Source organism: Heteronotia binoei, chromosome 2, assembly GCF_032191835.1.
Source record: "Heteronotia binoei isolate CCM8104 ecotype False Entrance Well chromosome 2, APGP_CSIRO_Hbin_v1, whole genome shotgun sequence".
NCBI lineage: Eukaryota > Metazoa > Chordata > Lepidosauria > Squamata > Gekkonidae > Heteronotia > Heteronotia binoei.
This window is the reverse complement of record NC_083224.1, coordinates 152,079,512-152,099,474: the sequence shown is the minus strand read 5'-3', so window position 1 is coordinate 152,099,474 and position 19,963 is coordinate 152,079,512. Positions and strand designations below refer to the sequence as shown.

At 40.8% G+C, this 19,963-nt stretch overlaps 1 protein-coding gene and 1 long non-coding RNA gene across 2 annotated transcripts in view; both read right to left on the bottom strand.

Annotated features, from left to right (window-relative positions):
• Positions 1 to 580: 580 nt before the first annotated feature.
• LOC132567665 (uncharacterized) lies at positions 581 to 8,416 on the bottom strand. Its single transcript, XR_009555106.1, has 7 exons — positions 8,396 to 8,416; positions 7,381 to 7,410; positions 5,373 to 5,411; positions 5,166 to 5,183; positions 3,412 to 3,444; positions 2,742 to 2,774; positions 581 to 619 (listed from the first exon to the last, which is right to left on the bottom strand). It is a non-coding gene; the product is annotated as an uncharacterized LOC132567665 (long non-coding RNA).
• A 1,252-nt stretch (positions 8,417 to 9,668) lies between these two features.
• The window catches only part of LOC132567362 (putative ferric-chelate reductase 1), a 29,175-nt gene continuing 18,880 nt past the window's right edge, over positions 9,669 to 19,963 (bottom strand). The window contains exons 5-10 of the mRNA XM_060233038.1: positions 18,465 to 18,612; positions 17,739 to 17,774; positions 16,369 to 16,404; positions 15,301 to 15,342; positions 11,443 to 11,490; positions 9,669 to 9,830 (exon numbers count right to left, since the gene is read on the bottom strand). Of these exons, the coding sequence (XP_060089021.1) occupies positions 9,669 to 9,830; positions 11,443 to 11,490; positions 15,301 to 15,342; positions 16,369 to 16,404; positions 17,739 to 17,774; positions 18,465 to 18,612 (472 nt within the window). The remainder of the gene's footprint in view (positions 9,831 to 11,442; positions 11,491 to 15,300; positions 15,343 to 16,368; positions 16,405 to 17,738; positions 17,775 to 18,464; positions 18,613 to 19,963) is intronic.

The following is a 19,963-nucleotide window of genomic DNA, read 5'->3' as shown; positions in this document are numbered from 1 at the left end:
TGCATTTTTAGTAAGAAATACAGTGAAATGGCCTGCCAAACATCCACAAATAGAGTGACAAACTATCAAACGGATAGCTGGCAAATCAGGTCTCTCTTTGCAAACAGGATGTGAGCCAAACCAGCTAGTGTTTGAGCATTCCTAGTTATTTCTCTATCCCTTCACTGAAATGTTCCAAGCAGTTTCATGCATTACATTGAATTTAGATTTTGTTTAAAACCACTGGCTCTTCTCATAAAGCTGGTTCAAATATGTAGGTCCAATCACTAGCTACAAGCTATTGTCCATCTATTGCTTAGAATTAAATCCAGGATTTAAAACATTCTGGCTTAGTACATTAAAATTAAGAATTATTCTTATCTAAATCAGTTAATCAGAATTTAAAGAGATGATTCAAATGTTACAAAGCAATACAGAGAGCACCTGACTAAAAAAAACCTGGGTTAAACCCTCCAATTCTCTTCTATTAAGCAAGGGCCTCCTTCCTGCAGAAGGAGTCTTGCTCCTCCAGACTACTACTGTACTCATAGCTTTTGTCATTTTTATCAGTTGGAAGGTAATGGAAACTGATTATAGCTACCTGGATGGTAATACGGATTCCACTTTGAGGTTGTGAACTCTGTAGGGGGAAAAGTAGTAGATTACCAAGCTGTAATAATTACAGGATATCCTTTCACTACTTGTACAGAGACTTCCCAAGATAAGCATTTAAAAGTTGTAATATATTACAGTGTACTCATAATCAAATAAGGAGCTGGGTATATGGGTATATCCATTTGTTAAATGGGTACATCCATTTGTTAAAGAGAATGGTAAAATTCTTCTCACCACAGGAGAAGATGCTGTAACCTTCCAATATGGGAATATGCCTACATATGGTGGAATAAGTGACAGCAATCATTTACATTTCCTCACCGTGAATAGCATTACATTTACTGAAATAAAAATAATCATTCGAGGAAAATATAATTATCATACTATGTCTGAATGGTTTTGGATTTTTGCAACTAAAAAGCAAAAAAACACAGTATTACCATAGAGAATATGTAATTAACTTGTTCACAAAATCCTAGATATACTAGCACCTTGTCCGTGATCAAAAATTCATTTGATTTCAATTGAAATTCATGTGTATGTGTGCATGTGAACTATTATCACATATAATTTGTACTGCATTTTGGGGAAGTTAATTTATAGGCCTACATTAGGCTCATTCAAAGACTTTGATCTGTGTTTGATTCATTCAAAACTAGGGTGTCAGCTCCAGGTTGGAAAATACCAGGATATTTTAGGAGTGGAGCCTGAAGAGGGCAGAGCTTGGGTATAGGAGGAATTTCAAGGGTGTATAATGCCATAGAGTCCACCCTCCAAAGTGGCCATTTTCTCCAGGTGAACTGATCTCTTGTTGCCTGGAGATCAATTGTAATAGTGGAAACTACCACCCGGAGGATAGAATTGTCTATCAAGACAATTACCATGCTCTGGGAGGTAGCTGCTGCTTCAGAAAAGCAGAATTAGTTACATGGTTCTTTAGTGATCCCCATAAAAATCCTTTCAGTTAGTTCATCTTGATTTCAGTTTTATAGGCAGGGAAACAAGGCTGAGAGATATGGATTTGCACAAAGCCACACAGTGAAACCATGGCAGAGATGACATACAGTGAAGTTCTTCCAAATCAAAATATAACTGCTATGAGAACTGATGATATTTCCAAGTAAAAAGATAACATATCTTAATTCTGAATGAGCACAGAAGCAATAGATTTTTAGTTGATGGAAGAAGATAATCTTTGTACTCCACTCCACCAAAGACATATGAATCCTTTGGTGTCACTGATCAAACACAAACTTTTATAAGCTTGGGTATAGGAGGGAAAAAAACCCCAATACATGAAACAAAGCTCAGAATGACTACTACAGCTGTTTCAAAAACAGGGTCCAGCTCAGAATGACTACTACAGCTGTTTCAAAAACAGGGTCCAAATGTTCTGAATCCACAGGCAAACAAGTTGATCTAGTCTATCGAAAAATAGAATGGTGACTGATGATAAAGCCCAGTAAACTAAACCCAATATGTATCATGATCATAGCACTGGAAAATGGGAATTTAACTCTTCATCTTCACAGTTTCCTGATCGAATTGCCCCCTCCCAGTTGCCTTTAGCCTTGGCAGGAAAACAATTGAGACTAGCATTGTGTCTGTCTTTTTCTCCTATTGATGTTAAAAGGAGTCCAGACAGTACATTCAAACAAGAAAACAGCACTAGGGAGAAGGGAACTGCCCTTCTATATATATTGTTCCCTTTTGTGTGGCTATTTTTTAGGTCCCAGAAATACCTACAGAGATTCAGCCATAGAAATGAACAATATAAAAACTTTGCCCCTGTCACAGGACAAGATCCCAAGCTTCTTTTAATGGCTCCTGAGCAGTGAGGCATTTACATTGTAATCCTATGCAGCTAATCCAGGTTAAATCCACTCATATCAATGCATTTAGACTGGAGTAATTCTGCATAGGATTGCACTGTTATTCTGTAAACTTCACTTTCCTATAATTAGGACAGATGGACTCACATTCTAGTTGTATCTGAAGAAGTGCGCAGTGACTTACTAAAGGTCATATCCTGACACAAATATAATTAGAATTTAAGGTGTTACTGGACTCTTGATCTTTTATACCAGCCATTAATTATTATGAAGGTATACATGCTAATTTTTTTTAAAAAAAAGATTAAATCATACCTGGGTCTGTACTTTGCTGCCATATTGAGTGCTCTGCAAAGGAAGCAGAAAGAAATTTGCTTGCATTAATGAAATGCTGTGAGATTATGAATACTGCATTCTTTCTCTTATTTTGCAAATTTAGCAGAGCCCCTGTTTCAACAGTTTCCTGTGATTCCATGGCAGAACCTGATCCACCAACCTGACTTATCATTTATTAGCCCTCAATAATACTAAGTAGCAAATTAATCTTGGAGTCAATTGTTCTTCAGAGATTTACACCAGCTAAACTTTTGGGGTATTACATGATCCTAAGGATTTGACAGGTGCAAGAATCTGGCATTTCATGCAAAATTAGGCATCCTGAGAATGTAAACTTTTTTTAAAACGCAATTTCACAGTTTTTATGGCTGCCTGTGCACATTAGTGAAACTTGTTGCATGCATTTACTTCTGAGCACACCAGAGGAAAAGCATGTGAATCCCCATGAACTGGAATCAGAAGAAGAGCTGGAGGTGGCACATGAAACAGCCACATGTGGCTTTCAGGCTATGGAGAGCACACCACTGGTTTGAAACAGTAAACTTGGTAATCTCTTCTCATTTAATTCCTCATTTTGCATTTTACAGAGAAGACTCTGCATCAGTGACTACTGAATCTGCTCTAAACAAAGTAGGGAAAGAATGCTTACCTGAATATGCTTATAGTGAGAGTTGGCAAGTTGCTAAAAGGAAATCAAAATTAATTTCATCCATACTGTATGTCCACATACACCATTATTATTGCCATGCCTATGGTGTTATACTGTGATTGTGCTTGGGACAGAGCAGCCAGGGCATGTTCCTTCTCAAAACAACCTGGGTAATAATAGGACAGACTGTTGACAGGAAGTGCCAGCAGGGATTTGGGCTCATTTGATATGTTTGGGTTTTCTTGGCTGACTTGCTCCCTAGACAGCTTTTTAATTTAAGGATAACTACTGGCCTTTATGCAAAAGCTACTGGTAGTGGAAAGTGCTGTCAAGTTGCCATTGACTTATGGTGTCTTCTCATGGGGTTTTCATGGCAAAAGACAAACAGAGGTGGTTTGCCATTATGGGCCTTTGCATAGCAACCCTGGGCTTCCTTGGTGGTCTCTCCTCCAAGTCCTAACCAAGGCTTATCTTTCATGATTTAATGAGATCAGGCTTCATTTGGAATAATGAGTATAATTCTAGTTGCCTTATCTGAAAAATATCTTACAGAGCTGGAAAAAAATGCAGAACAGGACAGCTGAGACCATTAAACAGCTGGAACATTTTCCTATGAGGAAATACTGAAGAGCTTTAGAGCTTCAATTTAGGAGGGAAAGGCTAAATTTGGGTGCAATAGAATTGTACTACAACTGGGTGAGGAGAACAGAGAGAACTCCTTCTTCCATAATACTAGAACAATAAGTTGATGGGCAATAAATTCATGGTATGTAAAAAGAAGTACTTCACTCAAGTAATTAAAACGGTAGAATTCACAGCCAGTAGACATAGTGATGAGTATTTGTAAAATGGTATTACTTAGATTCATGGAGGCTAGGTCAATCAGTGACTACTAGCCATGATGACGAAAGGAAACTTCCATACCTAGAGACTGTAAATCTTAGAATACCGGTGCTAGGAGGCAATACCGGTGCTAGGAGGCAATACCGGTGCTAGGAGGCCTGTTTACTGGCCCTTTGGGGCAACTGGCTGGCCTGTAAAAGCAGGTTACTACTTGATAGTCCCCCCCAGCCATTAGCAGGGGGTAGGGTTGCCAGATCCATATTGGGAAACTCCCGGAGGTTTGGAGGCAGAGCCTGGGGAGGACAAGGATCTCAGTGGGGTACAATGCCCTAGAGTCCATCCTCTCAAGCATCAGTTTTCTCCAGGAGAACTGATCTCTGTAGTCTGGAGGTGAGCTGTGATACCAGGGGATCCCCGGGTTCTACCTGGAGACTGGCATCCCTGAGTCTGGACTAGATGGACCAGTGGTCCAATCTAGGAGGATGTTGTTACCCATGTACTAGATATACTGTATGTATCATGGGTTTGCACGTGGTTTGTGTGACGGGTGTGTTGGGGTGGGGAGGTGTGAGGAATGAAATATAAGGTCTCCCCCATATCCTTAGCATGTTTAAAACTATGTAAAACGGCATATAGCAAAGGCTGATCCCCACATTTCCAAGTTTTATAATAACTCTTTAAAACATAAGGTGTGCATTTTATGCATTTAACATATTGTTCCCTATGAAACTGGACTTTTAGTAGGAGAGCAGTGTCAGAAAGCAATCGTAATGTATTCAGACATTATAGATCCACAAGTACCCAAACTTATGGCAGGCACCTGGACATAAATTTCATTATGACTAGTAATCTAACGTGTGAATAGCCATGACTAGGTTAGGGCAGAACAAGGGAAGCAAAAACATCCTTACCGATGTGATTGATGTACGCTGTAAAGAAAACACATCCCTCATAAGTTTGCCAAATAACTGGTTTTTTAAAAGAAAAGTTACGTCTGACAAGGAAACAAAGAGTCACTAGGCAACCACTTAGATTCACAGCTAGATATCATATTCATGAAAGCTTTAAGGAATACTACAGCAATGAATTAATGAATTTAGTTTTGTAAAAGAACTTACTTCAGGTGGGTAGGGCTTGCTAGGAGGATACTGAAAAGTCTGTCAAAAAACAAAACACCAAATGACATTGTTTTGAAATTAAATCACAGGAATTTTTTGTATAGCACTGATTTGTTCTGCCATGAATTATTTTTATTCAGAAAATAAGGGATGAATGGAAATAAAAATGCAATAAGGAGATATGGAAATTTCAACTAAGAAAAAAACGTCAACAAACCAACCAACCAAACAAATCATTCAGAAACTCAGATTTCTCCCTAACATGGAAAATAATCAAATAATTAAAAGGACAAATAAATCAATACACCTAAAACAAACAAATTATTATTTTTCTTTAGATTTCCAATTTTTATAAATTTTATCTCTTAGTTATTTTTAAAAACGAATGGTATTTTCCAGTTCCATTAGATAAATTATATTTATGCCATTTGAAGTCAATGAGAAGAGAATATTGCATCCTGGCAGTCAGTGGGAAGGAGGGTTTGATTCAAGGAAGCCCTGGTCCAGCTCTAGTTGGTCACAACTATTATCAGCATAACTACTTAATGAACAATTATAATAGTTAGGGTTGCCAAGTCCAATTCAAGAAATATCTGGGGACTTTGGGGGTGGAGCCAGGAGACTTTGGGGGTGGGGCCAGGAGACATGGGGGCGGAGCCAGGAGCAAGGGTGTGACAAGCATAATTGAACTCCAAGGGAGTTCCTGCCATCATATTTAAAGGGACAGCACATCTTTTAAAATGCCTTCCTTCCATAGAAAATAATGAAGGATAGGGGCACCTTCTTTTGGGGCTCATAGAATTGGACCCCCTGGTCCAATCCTTTTGAAACTTGGGAGGTATTTTGGGGAGAGGCACTAGATGCTATACTGAAAATTTGGCGCCTCTACCTCAAAAAACAGCCCCCCCAGAGCCCCCAATACCCGCAGATCAATTCCCCATCATTCCCTATGAGAATCTTTTATGGAGGTGCATAATGGCTGTGGGGGTGGGGCTTCCCCTGCCAGCCAGCTGGCTGGGGGAGGGGGGAAGCCTGTAAAACTGGGGGATCCCCCGCTGGGACCTGGGGATTGGGAAGCCTAATAATAGTGGATGATATAGCAGATGAACAACATAGATACAGGTGTGTATTCTGCATCCACATGGGTAGCATATGCGGATGGCTTCTTCTGAGAGTGGATCTCTCTTGCTGAACTGTGGGGGTGGAGAAAGAGATGGGAAAGGCAATGTGGCAATGGCTGTTGCTTCTCCAGACTTACAGTGCCAAGCTTAGCAGAGTTACACCCACTGACTTCAATGGGCTTAGAAAGGTATAACACTGCTTAGGCCAGCATTGTTCATCTAGTTTCAGCTCTTGCACCAGAGTGGGAGGTGCTGCACATTTGCATGGGATTCTAAGGCCCATATCCTATGTGCTACTGTGACTGTCAAAGTATTTAATATGAAGATTTATACATGGGTAAAATCGGATCAGTCCCCTGGATGGGCACACAATAGCATTGGACCCGGGGTGGGAGGCACTCTGGCTATAATTATAATTAATACCTATGCCTGCCCTGAACTGTTAGTGTGGAACAGAGGAACTTTCATCATACTTGTATCCCTTGAAGATTCTCCTTTGAGAATTGGTGCTCATTTCAATGGAATTTCATCAGTTACCTAGATATTTCACTTGAGAAATACCAGTATAAGAATTTTCCAGTTCAGTGTTTAATACCACAAGGAGTGTTAGGAGAAGTCTATCAAAAGATGTGTCTTAATAGGGTACACTTAATCTACATGGGCTTACAATGAAGCTTCTAAGGGAATGTCCTGAAATGCACATTTGACTGTGGCCATGGTGTGCAAGAAAAGTCAAACTGATATTACATCTCATACTGTGATGACTACTCTGCACTGGTCCTGTCACCAACCTCAGTATGGCCTGAAGACCATTAGATATGCTGGTTGTATAGAAGAAAGTCTTGTGGACAAATAGTTCACTGTTTTAGTTCAGAAAGAGTACATACCTTTTTGGTATCTGATACAGTTGAAACAGACTGTAGGGAAAACAGAAAGCAAATATTGATATTTTGGTCATTAGGAAGGCTGTAGCAGGTATGGGGAATCAAGAAGCAGTTCCTGTCTTCCCTAGGAGTCACACACACTTTTTAGGAAGTTTGCTTCATACTTGGCAAACTGTTAACCTAGAAATATCAGTCAATCAAAATAATTTATGGGTATGAGGAAAATTGTACCTTGAGGCTTAAAAGTCCCCTCCCCTTGTGCCACACTCCCACACAGCTGGGGAGTTTAAACAAATGTGGAGAGTTCTGTACAACTGTAGTTACGCCTTGAGAACCTTGGTTCTAGGAACAAGCTGAGAAGTATAAAACCCAGGGCTGTCTTAACTCATGGGCCTGATAGGCACTTGCCCAAGGGCCCCAAGAGCATAGGGGCCCCATACTAATCTGTGTATGATGCAGTACTAATAACCAGGTGTTGACAGTTTGTGAATATATGAATGGATAAGCTTTTTATTTGTGCAAGTTGAAAAAATGTTGAATGTCATCTTGTAGACCTATACAAAGATACTTTGTATAGGCTGACCATTTATCGACCATTTATATTTTTATTCTTGTGAATAGTTGTCGTAGGGGCCCAGTACACTGCTTTGCCTGAGGTCCATAATGCTGTTAAAATGGCCCTGTAAAAACCAGTAAGGAAACTCATGAGCCTGTGTAAAGTTTTCTAGTTCTGAGTACAATGTTTAATAGTTTGCATGATTAGGGCCTTAATAAACAAATTAAGAAAAACCCAAGGGTATGAGAATTGTTGTGACCTGAGGTTTGTGGACTAGGAATTACTTCATCGGATTTATGAATTACATTATCAGAGATTTATGGAGGAAAAAAATTCTCTGTGTTCAAATGTGTGTTTTAAAAAAAAATCTGTTTGCTGAGGTAGTGCTTCATGTATTTATCAGTACTTAAGTTGCCACAAGAATTACTGTTGGTTTTGATATTATAGATAAAGCATCTTTACCTGTCCATATGAGTTGCTGCTACCGTAATCTATACCTCCCTACAAAAAACAAACAAACCTTAATTTATTTTTAGTTAAAGAATTCAACAAAGTGTCATTTCTTAAGATGTATTGTCATATCGCTTAAGATTTAACAGTTTCAATGATAATTCAGGGAAAATTAATCCAGGCCTGCTCTAGAAAAAGATTCCATCTTGGGGGGAGGGGGAAATGTAGAGATCGTCACAGTGTTTCTTTACTGCCACATCTAAGCCTGTATTGCAGCTAAGGTTGTCAATGCCAGGTTGAGAAATTCCTGAAGATTTGAGTGGGGTTTGGGGAAGGGAGAGACATCAATGGGATATAATGCCATAGAATCCACCCTCCAAAGCAGCCATTTTCTCCAGGGGAACTGATTTCTGTAGTCTAAATTTCAACCACCTGGAGACTGGTAGCCCTACATACAGTATATATCTAAGTTTAAATGTGCATTTACTAGCTAGATCCAATAGCTCGGAAATTTTTTCTGATGGAAGGATCTCCATCCTCAACATGCAACTTCTTTCCCTCTTCTCTCCTAATGTATACCCAAATGTTCCTTCAAAATATTGCTCCTAAGGAACAGGGAAAATCCAGGGACAGCATGAGAGGGGAACCAGAGGTCTACAGTGAAAGAGAGAGAGATCAGCAAAAAAATCACCTTCCCTTCCCTATCCTTCATAGGATCTAGTCCAATATATTTTGATCAGTGTTCCCTCTAAGCTGAGTTAGTGTGAGCTAGCTCACAGATTTTTAGCCTCCAGCTCACACATTTTGTCTTGGCTCAGGAAGGATGACCCCAGAGCACAATAATTTATGCAGCAGCTCACAACTTTAATGCCAGTAGCTCACAACTTTAAGACCAGTAGCTCACAAAATAGAATTTTTGCTCACAAGACTCTGCAGCTTAGAGGGAACATTGATTCTGATCAATACATTATTCATTACTGAGGTCATTTAAATTCTAATTTTCTATTGTACCACTCCAAACCGTAGGGCAGGTATTACATTTGTCATATTTCACCCTAAATAATTCACAGCAAGTGGAAAACAAGGATAGTATGTGACAGGCTTTTCTAGAACTTTTATTCTGGATGTGCTGAATTTTCATTTACAGAGAGGTTTTTTTTTGGGGGGGGGGGGCGTTACAAAAGGGAGCATTAAGAATGTGTGCTGCCATCTGAACCTGAAACGGTACAGCCTAATCTACCTCTCCATTCTGCTAGATGGATAGACCAGGCCAAGGTGATGTTGGTTAGTAACATGCTTGTAAAAAATATGGTTGATCAGAAAGAACAGGACAGTAACTCAGCAGAAGGGGTTGAGCTAATGGCACTGGCCCTCCTTTGCACACCAAAACTCCCAGGAAACTTACATCACGGCAGCCATACTTGCTGTAGACACTTGAAACTCCACCCTGTGTAGAAAACAGAGGAGAAGAAGTTGGATATTTCATTTTGCTTCGCCTTTTAAAGGCAACATGTCATAATAATATTGATTGATAGAAGTATCCAAACTTAAAGATTAAAAAAAGGTATAAATAATTTGGCTTTGAATTATTTTTTATTTTTTTACAGCAAGTAGTCAGTGATCAATTTCTAAATGGAAATGAACTGGGACTCAGTTTAACATTCCCAAGAACTGCATCTGCTAACTTACAATGAAGTATTACCAAACTGAAAGGAAAACAGAAGCTTACCACATATCAGAAAATGTGCACATGATAATAGAAGCAAGTCCTTTTATTGGCATCATAGGCATAAGTCATCTACACACTGCCTCTGAATACTTTAGTACAACCAGGTATGAATGCCATTTATGGTTACATAGCGGCAGGGAAAGGCACTCTGAACAGGCTCAGTAGCCACTTCCATGTCCTGAGTTTCAAGACTGACTTATTAGCACAGCATAGGTATCAATCAGCCCAGCAATACATCATGACAGTGAGCCTTTTATTTATTTGTATATTCATTCACAAGAGAGGTTTACAAGATTATGCATAGGATAGAGAAGGTAGAGAAAGAAGTACTTTTCTCCCTTTCTCACAATACAAGAACTTGTGGGTACTTAATGAAATTGCTGAGCAGTCAGGTTAGAACAGATAAAAGGAAGTACTTCTTCACCCTAAGGGTAATTAACACATGGAATTCACTGCCACAGGAGGTGGAGGTGGCTACAAGCATAGCTAACTTCAAGAGGGGATTGGATAAACATATGATGCAGAGGTCCATCAGTGGCTATTAACCATAGCATATTGTTGGAACTCTCTGTCTGAGGCAAGTGATGCTCTGTATTCTTGGTGCTTTGGAGAGGCAACAGTGTGAAGGCTTCTAGTGTCCTGGCCCCACTGATAGACCTCCTGATGGCACCTGTTGGGGGAGGGGGGCGTTGCCACTATGTAACACAGAGTGTTGGACTGGATGGGCCACTGGTGTGATCCAACATGGCTTCTCTTATGTTCTTATTTCAGTTTCTATTCCATTCCATTCCTAGCATATTTGTGAGTGCATATACACATTAATTTAAATCACCCAACTTGTGCTGTTAAAGAAGAAAGTTTTGTAGCACTCTGGAAAGTATTCAAGTTTTGGCAAACTTTTAAGAAATGGAATTTTGGTTTTTAAGGAATGGAGTTTTACAGAAGTTGGTTAGCAACTGTTGCTACCCAGTGGTTGGGTAGCAACTGAAAACACCTTTTAACATGCTTTTTACTGTTTATGTTTAGAGACAAAATAACAGGAAGCCAGTCAAAAATAACAGAAAGCACGTCTAAAGAAGAATATGATTATTGTTATAGTTTTTATGTTGTAACCTGCTGTGAGCTTGTTCTCAGGGAAGGCAAGATAGAAATTAAATAAATTATAAAAATAAATAGGTACTGGAGTGCTGCTCCAATGCAATTTTGGTTACTTAAAAAAACCTGAGGCTATTTTGAATTAATCAAAGTAATGATTACCCAAACTCCCGCAATACCACCAAGGTCATAGTTCAATAAGGGCTTTAATAAGTCTAAAGAAGAGTATGCTTACACCAAGGCAGCCACCTTTTTTGGTACCTCCTTGGTATACTACACCGCCCTGGAAGAAAATAAAATGGGTTATTTCTTTTTGAAAAATGCTTTAATGCATGAAATAAAACCTGCAATATATAGCACTAGCCGCCTGCATCGCAATCCATCTACTTTGCAGAGAGAATACTTATTTGAGAGTAACTGTTGTCATTGGAGACAATAAATCTGTGAAGAAACCAGAATGTGTTTTTTTTGCGATTTCAAAAAGAAAAATGAATCCAAGGTAGTAATCTGCTGAGATTTTTGATTTGCATGTGTAGTAAAGAAGGAAAAGCTAGCATTTCCCTCCATCTCCCATAGGCATTTTCTTCTTCTATTTCCTCAAAGCAGTGATTCACAAGGGGTAAAAATGGCCCATGGCAACTTTCCTGCCAAAAAGGTGGTCTGGTTGTTGCAGATCATGTGACACAACATAAGAGCAGAGTAGCAAGTACATCAAGCATGACATTGATGGAAAGACACAAGACAACCAAACTCTTTTGGTAAGTATCACTTGACAGATGTTTGCTTACAACTGCCCTAAATCCACACAATAAATTACCCCATGTGGATGTGAATATTCTTTCTAAATAAATGTAATTAGGTTATGTGTAACTTCCTCATAATCAGACATCACATAAAAGAAAAGGACACCTGCTTTTCAATCAATCAATCAATTTTTATTTGTATCCCGCCCTCCCCGCCGAAGCAGGCTCAGGGCGGCTAACAACATAATCAATACATTAGTTTTACAAGGTATTTGAACATAACTAGTTAACACATTGATTAAAATTCAGCTTTTAGAGAGCTACAGAGATTTAGTACAGTGGTCTTCAAGTTTCCCAGTCCCAGGAGGACCAACTAAGAATGGGATCCACTGAGCTGTGGCATGATATCAGAATTATGTGACAGGAAGAGAAATGGCAAGCTTATGAACATGTGAAACATGAAACAACAGACCTAGCCAACAGGGGCATACCATAGGAAGGAAGGAATAAGGTATAGGAGCCTTGGAGGAATTCTTTCCACCACTGAAAGCCCTTACCTCTCTACTCTGCAGGCCATTTTATCACACATGCAAAGACAGGCTAGAAATGTGGGCCCCTTGCTCCTGACACAGCAGGTCCTTCTTGAAGGAAGCAAAAATAGCAGCTCTATGAGTTTGCAATCCAGCAGGAGGGACTCTACAAACCACCTGAACATCCTGACGCATAATGTAGTGGATGAACCACTGGTGGAGTGGCCTGGGGAGACTTCTACTGCAAACCAGCATCCACCTGAAACTATTCCAGATTATAACTATCTCAGGGCCAAACTACATGTTACAATTTGTAACAAGTCAGGTCTCGGATCTCTGGACCTCACTTGCTTTCCTCACTGCCACACAGCAGCTGTGGGGAATGGTACCTGAAAAGTCTACAGAGGCCCAATTCAGAGACTCTTGCCTTCCCCCATGCCGTATAACAGTCCTGGCAGAGAAATATTAGTCCTATTTTGGAGTGACATATGCAGAGAATACAATGTCTTAATTGAAAGGGATACCAAACTAAGCCCAGTTTGCATGTTGCAGTGACCTCATGTACATGTGTGCATCTGTTTGTAAGAAAGAGCCAACATGGGTTCACTTGACAAATGAAACCAGGGACCAGTACCTGCACAGTCCAATTTCAACCACACATTCAATTATACATGCTTTGAAAGGAACATGATAATTACTCAAGAAGATCATGCGTGCACAGTACACAAATAGTATGTGTGTTCATTGTTACATGTGAACAGAGCTCTAGTAACCTCAGATTCTTGGCAGAAGCAGTTTACCTGGAGTTGCCCGCTACCACCCTGAGAAGAAAATGTTGAACTTGGCAAAGAAATCAAATTTACAATCTGTACCTCAAACACTTGATTTTAAGGAATGCCATTTTTCACAGCCTGGATATCCTGTACCTTCTAGATAGAATGCAGGATGAAATGAGACAGTTCACCCTTCTCACATTAAGTTTTGTTTCTTTTCTTGCTGGTTACAAGCTATAGGATAAGCTAGAGGATTCAATATTATTTAATTATTGGAAATTAGAAAGTAAAAATTTGGAGGTAATTTCATAGCACAAGCCCGCACAGGTTCACATAAAATGGTGCCAAGTGGAAGTTGTTCAGCAGTGAATCCACATTTCAGTTTATTCACAAAGCAATCCACTTTTGTGCAGCTGTTTACCATCTATAACAGTTGTTGCTGAGTAGTTTGCCTCTGCACTACTTTGCAACACTCCTGTAATTGTGCAACAGTGATGTTTTCAGCTGCCAACATGGTGAGGTGCTGCACCCAAACATTTGATGCATGTAACAGCTGTCACATATACATTAATTTAAAAACCCATATTCCACTTTTAGTCCAATGTGTAGATGGAGCTCCTACCTGGCTGCTATTTTGTGCCAGCTCCTACCTGGTAGCTATTCTGTCCATGCTCATCAGCACGTCTACTCAACAAGACATTTCTCTTTCTTCTGTGAAATGTCCAACTGACAGTAGGACATTAACACTGAAATCACATGGAGAGTTATCCCTAGCCTAGCCTGTTGAAATCATTGCAGGGAGCTGGCATGCTATAGTGGTTAGAGGATTAGATCTGGAAGACCCAGATTCTCACAACTCTGCCATGAAACTTGCTGGCTGACTGTGAGCCAGTCACTCTCTGTCAGTATAATCTAACTCACAAGGTTGTTGCTCTGAGGATAAAACAGAGGAGAAGAGAATTATGTTGTGAACTGCTTTGAGTTCCCACTGGGAAGAAAAGTGCAGTGTGTGTTTCTGTGTGTGATGCAGGCTTTTGGGGGGCAGGAGCACACAGGAATGGAGCTCCGCCTGGGCTGGCCAGGGCTCGGGCTGGAACGCTGGGGAAGTTGCAGGGAGGCATCTTTAAATGCCTCCTCAATGGCTTCAGCCTTCCCCAGCGTGCCTGCTGTGGCAGGCACGCTGGGGAAGGCACAGGAGAGCTCCTGCTGGGCTTTTTCTACAAGAAAAGCACTGATGTGATGTAAAAATTATTATTATCATACGCATTGTGTGTGATATAGCCAGAAGATTCTAAGATTGTCTGGTTGCCTGAGGTACTCGCTCTTTTTAATGTTAGGCACCACTAGGTGGCAAGCTAGACTTATGGGGGTGGGGGGTGACAGAGCTCTGAGAAAACTATGACTCACCAAAGGTCACCCAGCTGGCTTCATGTGGAGAAGTGTGGAATCTAACCTGGTTCTCCAAATTAGTCTGCTGCTCATAAGCACTACACGACACTGGCTCTTTGAGTGTTATATATATATATATATATCACCCACATGGGATTTCACTGTAAGGGCTAGTACACATATCCACGGACATTACCTGGTTTGTCATCTCTTACAAGTGCAATTCCAATCTCAGGCTATTAAAATCAATAGCTTAAAGTGAAGTAACTCTGCACAGAATATTAGCTTTAAGTGAAGTAACTCTGCACTATTAATTTCTTGGTATTTATTGATGACTTGCAGCTATGTAAACTGACTCCCACGTAAAAGGGGAAAGCTATCTATGGAAGTCGATCTATGATACTTCTCTTATACATGCAAGTCACATTACAATGTTTATACTGCATAAACCAGCTAGCTGCCCAGGGCCTCCAAATAAATTGCATTGTTTGAATGTAGTACTCACTGCATTATGCAAGATCACAGACTGAGCTGAAGTATCATGTAGTTGGTGGAAACAGATGAAGGCTACATTCTAACAGCATGACTAATCAGCCTTTAAGGATTTTTGAGACAGCCACTGCAATGTCTTGTCATAAACAATGCAACTGGAACTTACCTGACTGCTGGAATATGTGCCTGATGGGGAACCCTGATATATCTGAAACAACCAGATATTATTTTTAATTAACTATTTTATAAAATACTTGGGTTTCAGGGTCAGGAGAAGGTAGAATCTGATGGAAAGCACAGGCAAACAATTTGCAATCTCAAGAAAAATAAAGATTTGTTGTGGCAGATCATCAATAAGAAATCAGAAGAGAGAGGAATTGTATGGCATGTTATTTAGTGAATTTGCTATGGAAAATAACACAGCAGTGATGAGAACATGAAATTGGGGGTCTGCAAGGAATGGGGGAGGGATGAATAATTAAAACTCCCCCTAATATAATCCCCCCCCCCAAATTCTATAAGAATGTAGGAGGTTTAGCATGCCAATTCTTCCTCACCATTTTGTTTTCCATTTGTTAACTGTTGCTCAACTGCCATCAACATTCTATGCCAGAAAGAGGCCCATGAGCATGTCAGTCCTCTTTAGGCCATTTTGGAATTTGCACTTCTTAATTTACAGGCTCATATTGAAAAGTCACAGGACCATCATGTTTGCTAGTGGAAAGACTAATTATATAAATAATACTAAGAAAGAGTCCAAAGAATGGTAAAGGAGACACTAAAGTTGTCATCAGGAGCAGGACCGGATCTACATGTTTTTTGAGGGGGGCAAAATTAAAAAATGGCACACCCTTACGGGCCATTTTATCTTATGGTCCCATAGAATATAATGGACTCCATACCAAATTTGGTGCCCCCCCTCCATCGGCACCCGGGGCAAGCACCCCCCTCTGCCCCCCCTAGATCCAGCCCTGATCAGGAGAGAAGAAAGATGGCTTGATATAGCCCAATCCTGTCAGATCTCAGAAGTTAAGCAGAGTCAGTAATTGAATAGGAGACCACCAAAAACAACTTTGCAGAGGGAGGCAATGGCAAACCACCTCAGCTTCTCGTTTGCTTTGAAAGTCCCTTGCTGGGCTCGCCATAAATTGATTGCAACTTGATGGCAATTAATGTATGTATGTAAAACTGCCCTCACATTCATGGTACAGATGGGGGGGGGGGGACAGCTTACCTTGGTACACTCACTGCTGCTTGCATAACTGCCACCCTGAAAGTAACAAAAAATATGGATACAGTAAAATTTCAGAAAGTCCACCCAAATACACATTCTTTGATTCAGCACAGTACCAGAAGACTATAACCAATCAGGTTTCTCTTTGGAGTGGCTTCAGAAAAAGGAAAGAGCCTCATGTTTCCTAATACCCATACTTCTTTGCAGGGTTCCCAGCCCCCAGGTCCCAGTGGGGGATCCCCCAGTGTCAGGGGGTTCTCCACACCATGGACCCACTGGCTGGGGGGAAGCCCCACCTCTCAACAGGGACGTGCAACATCCCCAAATCCACCCACTGGACAGATGAGGGGACCTGGCACCCCTATTTCTTTGTAATGGTGAAACAGAATATTTTAGCCTCCTTTTGTGTCTCTGGACCAGCGTTGCCAGCCTCCAGGTCAGGTCTGAAGATTTTCTGGAATTGCAGCTGATTTCCAGGCTACCGAGATCAGTTCCTCTGGAGGAAATGGCAGCTTTGGAGGGAAGAGTCTACAGCATCAGAGAGTCTATGGTTTCCCCTCCCCAGACTTCACCATCCCCTGGCACCACCCCCAAATCTCCAGGAAATTCCCAAGGTGGAGTTAGCAAGCCTACCTTAGCAAGAGGAGGAAGAAGTACAAGTTCACTTCCAAGCATGCAGAGAAGTGTGGGAAAGGGAGTGTGAATCATGTTTCAGAAAATGCCCCCCCCCCCCTTATATGTTTAAAGACTTTGGCAAAAATGTCAACATCAACTTGCACCAATTATGTTGAGGCACTTTAAATATATATCTAGCAGAAAAGTGCTTCCGTTATTTAAGAGTTATTGTCCCAGATTAACCGTACTCACAACCAGTGTTCCCTCTAAACGGAGTTAGCGTGAGCTAGCTCACAGATTTTTTAGCCTCCAGCTCAAACATTTTTGTCTTAGCTTAGGAAGAATTACCCCAGATCACAATAATTTATGCAGTAACTCACAACGTTAATGGTAGTAGCTCACAAAGTAGAATTTTTGCTCACAAGACACTGCAGCTTAGAGGGAACATTGCTCACAACACAAATAATGGGTTTAATGCAATCCAAAGCAATTCATTAGATCTTGGAAGCTACGCAGGGCCAACCCTGGCAACTAGTTGTATGGGAGACCTCCAAGGAATACTAGGGTCGGGAGGCAGAGGCAGGCTATCAAACCACTTCTCTGAATGTCCTCCATGCCCCAGCAGGAATCACTAGAGGTCTCCATGACTTTCAGACCCAGGCACACACACACAATGCAAAAAAACAAAACAAAAACCAAAAGCAACTCATTTTTTATAAAAGATATATTGAGAATTATAGTTCAAAAATCCTTACCTGGCCACAGTTTATTCTTAGAGTAATACCAGCAGACTGTAAAGAAAGCAAAATATCTGGTGTATAGCGAAAGGGACTCACGTTAGAATTTATTCATTCTGGATCAGGTCATTGACATGAAGCTAATTCAAATAAGAGTGCCACAACAAAACTCTGAATGTGGATAATGACCATGGCAGCAGAGGCAGTGGAAGGGTCAGGTGCAGAAGAAAGCAGCTATCTCTACAATTCTGGATGTTGGTATCACAGCTACCTTGTCGAACATAAAACTCAGTGTTGTGTTCTTCATGTACATAAAACACTAGAAGAATTGAAATCACATAAACCAAGCCCAGGTACAATTAAGCAGCTTTACTCCCCTGTTGAGTTTAATTAATGGAAGCACACGGTTAGCTATATCCCATTGAATTCAACATTGGAAGTGCTCAGTTTTGGCTGAAATGCATCCATAGGCCTGGAGCTAAGTTATCAGAGTGAAGCTGGAAGGGCATGATTTCTCTCTTCTCCACTTCTATTGTAGCCCTCTGAGCCCCCATTCTGCTGCTGGAGATCAAGGAATAGCATGATGCAATGAAAGAGAAAAGAGGAGGGAAATCACCCTCTCCTCCACTAACATAAAGCTGTTCTGTCTGCAATACCCTGTTAATGCCCGTGGAACAACACATTTGGTTCCAAACCAGAATATTTAAAAGGAAAAGTAATGAAGACCAAGTAATTTCAACAAACCTTCTTCCTGCTTTTGGGTGATACTTGGGCTGATTGAGATTCACCACCAGTTTTGGAATCATCTGCTGACTCACTAGAATTTCGGGGAAAGAGGACTACACTGGGAACAACAACCCAGTATGTTTCAGGATCTTGAAAAATGGTTGCTCTGAAAAGATAATAAATCACATTTTGTATTATGGCAATTATCTGGTATGGTGCAGCAAAGTATCTCTGTTAAAAAGTTGTTGTTTTATAAGGTGCCCAAGATGGGCTTCGGGTTCTGTGTTAGAGGCTCAGAGCACAAGCTTTGCATGCAGAAAGTCCTAGCAAAATCTCTGGCACCTCTAGTTTAAAGAAGATACTGGACACATGTGTTGGCAATGATCTTTCTCTGCAGGTGACCTTGGAGAGTCAGTCAGGGGAAACAATACTGAACTTAAAAGGTTGAGAAGAACTTCCTGTTTAAAGTCATGTGTGCCAGGACTTCCCAAAAAATGTCTACAACTAATATAGCACCTGGACCCTGATATTCATCCTGATGTCCTATTAAGCTAAGAAACGTCTCCATATCTGACTATGCTTGTCCATGCCAGAATTCCTTAGGTATCTGAATTTGCTTATTTGATGCCAGAGACACTTTGAAGCTTTTATTAGCACTGCTCTACAAAATGAAAACTAAACTGTCTCTCCCAGTAAGGCCACCCTCCAAATCCATGTTTTCTTTCTGCTCAGGTCCAGCCTACAGCATTTAAGGCTACAGCTTTAAGGCTCAGCTGAAATATACAGAAGAATGTCCTCAATCTGCTTTGCAGATTTTCTCAGTTTCAAATGGAAAGGTAGGGTATCAATATTTTAATAAGAATAAATAGCTAGATAAATATTTTCCCCAACTTCTCTTGTTTTCTGCTGTTCCCTTTAATGCCCCTCAGTTTCAGCAGCTCAAACACTGTTGCAAATGTCAAGTGGCAAGCCAAATGTGATAGCTTCATAGGGTTGCTAGCATCCATGTTAGGGATGCCAGGTCCCTCCGGGCAGCCAGTGGGGGATGGAGAGTGGGCTTATCAGGAGCAAGAAATCCCACCCAATGTTCTAGCAATGTGCCCACGTGACTGCCAAAGTAACCAGTGACGTAGGCATGTCAGGGCAATGCTCTGGTTTTTGGACAAAAACTCTATGATAGAATTCATTTCTACCATAGAGTTTTTGCCCCAAAAAACCAGAGCATCACCCTGATGTGCCCAATGTACCGACATCATTATATCTGGGTCATGTCACTAAAACATCGGGTGTTAGGCTTCCCAACCCTCCCGCTCTGGCGGGAGTCCCCTGGGTTTGCAGCCTCATCTCCCGGTCTTCAAGAAGTGGGAAGCGGGGGGTGGGGGGTGGAGGGGGGGAGAACATACCTGTAGGCTTCATTATAGAGCTCCTGAGCCGTTTGTAAAATGTCTGCCGCTTTAAGGCTGGGCAGGGAGCAGGAAGGGCTTGGGAGAACAGCCCCGCCCTTTCTTTTGCTTTCA